The sequence below is a fragment of the Puntigrus tetrazona genome, chromosome 2 (genome assembly GCF_018831695.1).
Source record: "Puntigrus tetrazona isolate hp1 chromosome 2, ASM1883169v1, whole genome shotgun sequence".
Classification (NCBI taxonomy): domain Eukaryota; kingdom Metazoa; phylum Chordata; class Actinopteri; order Cypriniformes; family Cyprinidae; genus Puntigrus; species Puntigrus tetrazona.
Window position 1 is genome coordinate 5223122 of NC_056700.1, and position 5981 is coordinate 5229102.

At 36.5% G+C, this 5981-nt stretch overlaps 1 protein-coding gene across 1 annotated transcript in view; it reads right to left on the reverse strand.

Moving 5' to 3' along the window:
- Positions 1 to 1164: 1164 nt before the first annotated feature.
- LOC122361101 (parapinopsin-like) overlaps positions 1165 to 5981 on the reverse strand; it is a 26403-nt gene continuing 21586 nt past the window's right edge. Inside the window, exons 4-5 of the mRNA XM_043262062.1 lie at positions 1267 to 1515; positions 1165 to 1185 (exon numbers count right to left, since the gene is read on the reverse strand). Of these exons, the coding sequence (XP_043117997.1) occupies positions 1165 to 1185; positions 1267 to 1515 (270 nt within the window). The remainder of the gene's footprint in view (positions 1186 to 1266; positions 1516 to 5981) is intronic.

The following is a 5981-nucleotide window of genomic DNA, read 5'->3' on the forward strand; positions in this document are numbered from 1 at the left end:
TGTTATTTTTTTCAATACGAAAGAAAAAAGATGAGCAGAAGGGAGGTTGGAGCTGATCAGCATAATACAGCAGAACAGTATAATTCAAAGCCCATTCAAAACCAGGGAAAGAAAACGTTAAATCATTCTGTTCCTGTCCCCAATGAAAAACTGAACCTGAGAACCTGATTTTAATATTGCATCTTAATTAATTTTTCAAATGGTAGTTTAAATAATATGGTCTGTGGATGACAGCCTTGTAATTTTTTATTATATATATAATGGCCTGACTAGATGAATTGAGTGGCCTTGAATATTATGAACCTAGTTAAGCTATTTATACTATTTTTCCTTCTCATTAGTTTCAACCCAGGTTTTTAACCAAAATAACAAGTTCCCCGAGTATAACACAGCCCCTATATTTCACATTTGAAGGTGTGTTTGTACATACTTGTCGACAACAGAAAAAAAGGCTTTAACTAATTAGTTTGTGTGATCTGTGCTGTTAAATACATTTTAAAATAAGGTGTTGATAATGTGCTTTTTGGAATGACACCCCAACTGAAAACCTTGCAAAATACGAGAGAACTCAAGAGATTCTGCAGTCAGTGTGTTCTAATAAAGAAAAACATAAAATGGTTTTTGTTAAAGGCTAAATATAGCATTGAATAGAATGAGATCATCATAAAAATACAGTAGCAACAAAAGTATATGGACACTTAAGCCACGCTTTAATTGAATTTACATACATTAGCTAACAAAATAACATCTAAACTAGGATTAAACTATGTTTAACCTTTTCTGACATTGCTTTCTTTAGTAATTTTTGTAAATACTGGTGACTCTAAAGGTCATTTAACACACTTTTTTTTATAAAGCAGTTTTTCTTGCAGTAATGTTTTCTTGCAAGTTTGATTTAAGCATTCAAATGTATTAAAGTGTGTTCTACATTTGCATGCCAATAAACTAACGCAAATATCACATGTAATATTCATATCATAGACATCCACAGGTTTACATATGTCATCTTCTTCCTAGACATGTCAAAGCCCGGATATATAAATCGCCCAGGCATATAAAACATCCAGGTTTTGGCTTTGCTTTCCTTTGTTTTCGTAGATGCTGAATAAACTGACAGAAAAGTTGTCTGACCAATAGTGTGCAGGCATTTTTCATAACTGACCATTAATGGCACGAAGGTGGGATCTACAGAGAACCAGTGAAAACAATGCAAATACGCTTATATTGTATAAGGACTATGGAGAGCATATCAACAGGAAGACAAACCCAAAACCTGGACATTTTAGGCAATTNNNAGATGTAGATGATGGGGTTTATGACGGTGCTGCTCTTGGCTAATAGAGAAGGAATAATGCTGGCAGCGGCTGTGACCAGGCCGGGACGACCGAACGTGGCCAGCAGGGCCATAACCCCGTAGGGCAGCCAGCAGAGCAGGTAACACAACACCATGGTGACCACCATAAAGAGAACACGCTGCTCACGCTTTCGACTCACCGCCGTATTGATCCTGCTCATCTTTGCGATTTTATGAGGGAAAAGAATAGAAAAGAAAAATGAAGAAAGATTGTGTGAGAAACATGGCAGCACACTGGGCAGCTGTGTCACTGCTTCTTTAGCCAAAGTAATAAAACTGTACATGCAGACATTCACAGATTAAATGCCTCATTGAGCGTTTAGCATATAACTTCACCAGCTGGGCAGAAATGGATACAGCTATGAAATCGATCGCTCTGGTCTGTAATAGGCCCTTAAACACAACAACGGGCGAACAGAAGGTCCATTACACAATGTAGAATTGCCTACTGAGCATGATGCACCATTTTCTCAGTGTTGTAGCACTTTGTCTAACGGCTGTTAAGTGCTCTCTTGGTGTAGACACCCAAGAGCTGAGACTTGCTACTTTGGCTGAACTTTAGTCACTGAAGTTTGGCGCAAAGATGTTCTGCAGTGTCATTTCCTCTCAGACTTCAATGTGGATGCTGATTAAACTCACTTTAAAAGTATCTTTCTTGATCATCTCTTTCAGAATTTCTATGGAATAATAAACTTGTATATCACTCTTCAAAAGTTTGGTGAATTTTATTTTAATTAAAAAAAAACTAATTCAAATGTGACAGACATTTTACAAAATATTAACATTTTGTGAAATATTTTGAATTCACTATTCACTAACATGGTAACAAATTCGACAACTAGTGCAATTGTTTTCGACTTTTATTATAATAAGAAATGTTTCTTGTGCAGCAAGTCGACATATTAAAATGATTTCCGAAGTATCATGTGACACTAGGGACTGGAGTAATAGTTTCTGAAAATTCAGCTTTTCTATGACAGGAATGAATTATATTTTAAAACATATAAAACTTTATTTTACAATATTATAATTTTACTTGCAGCTGGTGAGAACAAGAGTAAAATAGTAAAACAACATTTAAAAAATCCTACAGAACCCTTTGAACAGTAATACAAGCTGTTTCTTTGATATTCAAACCATGGTGTTACTGGTTTTACATTTTTTAAATGACAAACATTTATGCTTTAATGTACTTGACGTAATTTTGTTTATGTCATGAATGTAATCTGCGTCTTTTTTACACCTAGAGAAAAGAGTGCATATGTGTTGTGATACTCTCTAAAATAGCAGGGCAAAAGAATAGTTGAGTAAATTGTTATTTTTGCTTTCTTTGCGCAAAAAAGTATTCTCGTAGTGTTGCAAAACTGAAGTTGAGCTACTGGCGTGACATCCTGTTTTCCCGATTTATTTACTACGTTTCTGGACCTGGATCATTTCAGTTGTGTTGCTGTCTATGGAGGGTCAGATAGCTCTTTGATTTTTTATACATAATATCTTCATATGTGTTCCAAAGATGAACAAAGGTCTTACGGTTTTGGAATGACATGAGGGTAAGTAATTAATGACAAAATTTCCATTTTAGGGTGAACTAATTGTTTAACATACAGTCATACATTAGAACCTACCTAGCAAATGTATTTTTATTCCTTGTTTTAAGAGTACATGAACAATTTAGTATGTAATGACTGAAGCCCTGCACCCAGAGGAAGAAAATCGTGCTTTGACTAAGAGCTAATTAAGAGCAATGGAGTGGAACAAGCGTGGCCCTTTCCTCACAGGCGGTCCTCGCAAGACACCCTCGTTTCCACCGTCCACCTTGAGAAGACCCGCAACTTGACAAATTATTACTTAGCAGAATGTCAGATCAATGTCAAGTTGCTAATAGGCTCCCCATTGAGTTGCACCACAGTTTTCTGGGTCTTTTTTTAGTGGTCACATTAAAAATTAGTCCTATATGCAGAGAAGGGCAACACTCAGGGGTGCAGGCTGTGAATAACATGGCCTGCAAGGTGTGAAGACCTGCGGGGGTGTAAAGTCATGGCGGCAGACATCACTAGAGGCCACAGCCAGTGGCACATCTGCGGACGCACTACCAATTAAAAGTGAGGAGAAGATGTGACGGCTGTATGAGATACAACGCTGAGGTGGGTGGACAAAAAAGGGCAGTTCGTACCACACAAGACGTCCACAACTTCCACCCAATTGAAGTTTGATTGACAGGTGGAAACTTCACGGTCACGTTAAACACAGGATGCCATGTAGAAGACGGACAACCTCAGATGTGAATCACAATAGGAGACAGCCTGTGTAGGTGTGTGTCCGCTTTCCGTAATCCTCAAATGAATTCCAGTAATTACAGCGCAACTCCTGATGAAACATTATTGCTGGGGAATAGCAATTATAAGCAGTTATAATAAGTGCCGAGATACTAAATGGATTAAACAAATAAACTGTGAAATAGGACAGAAAATACGCTTCGGGAACATTATAATAATCACACGGAGTGTGAAAGCATATGCTCAAAACCTCATTAGCATAAATAAACATTTTTTTTCCCAGATTGAATAGATTAGCAACTGAGAAGCCCCAAAATCTGATGACATCCAGAGCTGTCAAACTTCTAAAATGCACCTGGAGAGCTGCAAACTGCAAGAGTCCACACAGGTTGCATCATTAGAGCAGGCGAGTACATGTAAATCCAGGCATGTGATTTGTGGTGCTGTTGTGGTAATGAGACTCTCCCCTCTGGGTGCGTGTGAGCCCTGCAGTCAGAAGGTGGCAAACCTAGCAGGATGGAGCACTGTGAAGGAGATGCTAATGTGCGTGGCAGCTCCTGTGGCTGTCAGTGAGCGTTTGGTCAGGGACGATCCCTCGGGTATGTGGGTAGGTGGACGGGAAACATTATGTGGATGGAAAGATTGTGAAAGCTGTGTAAGACCTTTAAACTTAACTTTGTTTCTGGAGCACTCACTCTGGTCTTCTCTGATACTGGAAAAACAACTCCATTAAGAAAAAGTAATGTCTGTCAACAGTCAGGGGAACGTGGTTAAATCGTTCAGTTCCCCGCAGAACCTGATATTCTGCTGATCTGGTGGAGGGTTCAGTTCTTAAGACTTAAGCAAGATGGTGACGGTCCGTAAAAGTATTCTCTAGACTGCAGAAGTCTTTGGAGTCACTGTCAGAGAGATCAATGAACATCAGTCCATGGTCAGTGTTGAGTGGAATGAAAATGGAACCAGAAAATATGATATGTTTTTCTATCAAGTTGTGAGCTGCATGCAAGCATAAATGTAAAACACAATTAGCATAGCATGATTTACAAATAAACAAGTCGGTTCTTTTGAGACCAGTGAAGACTGATTTATGAAATAATGATTTTAATGAGTGGTTTCTTATGAAAAATTGTTTAAAAAGACATGTTTCCAGTTTAGATGAGTCTGAAACACTGCCTTTTATAGTTCACAGTATTAGCAAAGAGACTGAAATTGAGAGATTGAAACTCTCTAGAAAGCTTTTAAATTGTCTAAAAGTTTCCAAAAAGTTTTTGATTTTTTTCAAAGCCTGAGAAATTTAGTCAGGAAATCACTATCAATATTAGGGTCTAAAAGCGCTGTACATTTTTTTGGAAAAATCTCTGAAAGTCCCAAAATATTCTGAAAATTTCTAAAAAATATTCCTGAAATTTCCACAATTTTGGTAAAATTTCAGGAAGTTTATTGATTTATTTTTAATATTACGATTAGACAGTAGTCAGACATAAATCATGTCTATACATAGATTTATACAATATAATTAATTTCATACAAGAAGCTATTCAGAAAGATGAAGTAAGTTTGAATGTTTGCATGAAGTTTATGCTTAGTTTGTTATCATCAAATCATTTCTCTGAGCAGGCAATTGTTGGCAAATTACAGTACCCTCACATCAATTATGCAAACAGATGCATCTGTTTGATGATATAAATGTAGTCTATCATCACAAATAAAAATAGCAATAATTTGGCGACTGAACAGCAGGCCCACACACGGTCTACATCCACAGAAGATACACAGAACTGGAACACCCTTCATTCACAAAGTTCTACACATCCTCCAACCCTTTCATGCTCGATTATTACATATCTGGGTTAATTTGATTATGTTTTTAGCTACCAATTATAGAGTAGTACTCCGATTAGCACATTTTAGCATGCTTAAATCCATTCTGCAGAATTCCCCATAAATCAACACAGAAAATAATCCCCAGATCCCCTGGGCCTGTTAATCACTAAAGCCTATAATGGAAAATTTTATTTGTCAATAAAACTCTGACATTTATGACATGGGCATTACGCCATTACAAATATCTTCCTGTGCATGCCTCTTTAACCACCTCTGCCCTACATTTTACTTAATTAATAAGAATAGAAAATAAATGTATACTTTTAAAAATGGGAAATATGCTATCAATTCACGAAAAATTTGTTTGTATGGTATTTGGTACAAAAGTCTAATTAGTGAAAATGCAAATATTTTTGTGTGAAAATGTAACGTTTTTCTCATGATTTCTTAAAAATAACTTTTTATAGCATCAATAAAATATAATGAATAAAACAAATATATTTTTTACGATATATTGTATATTATAT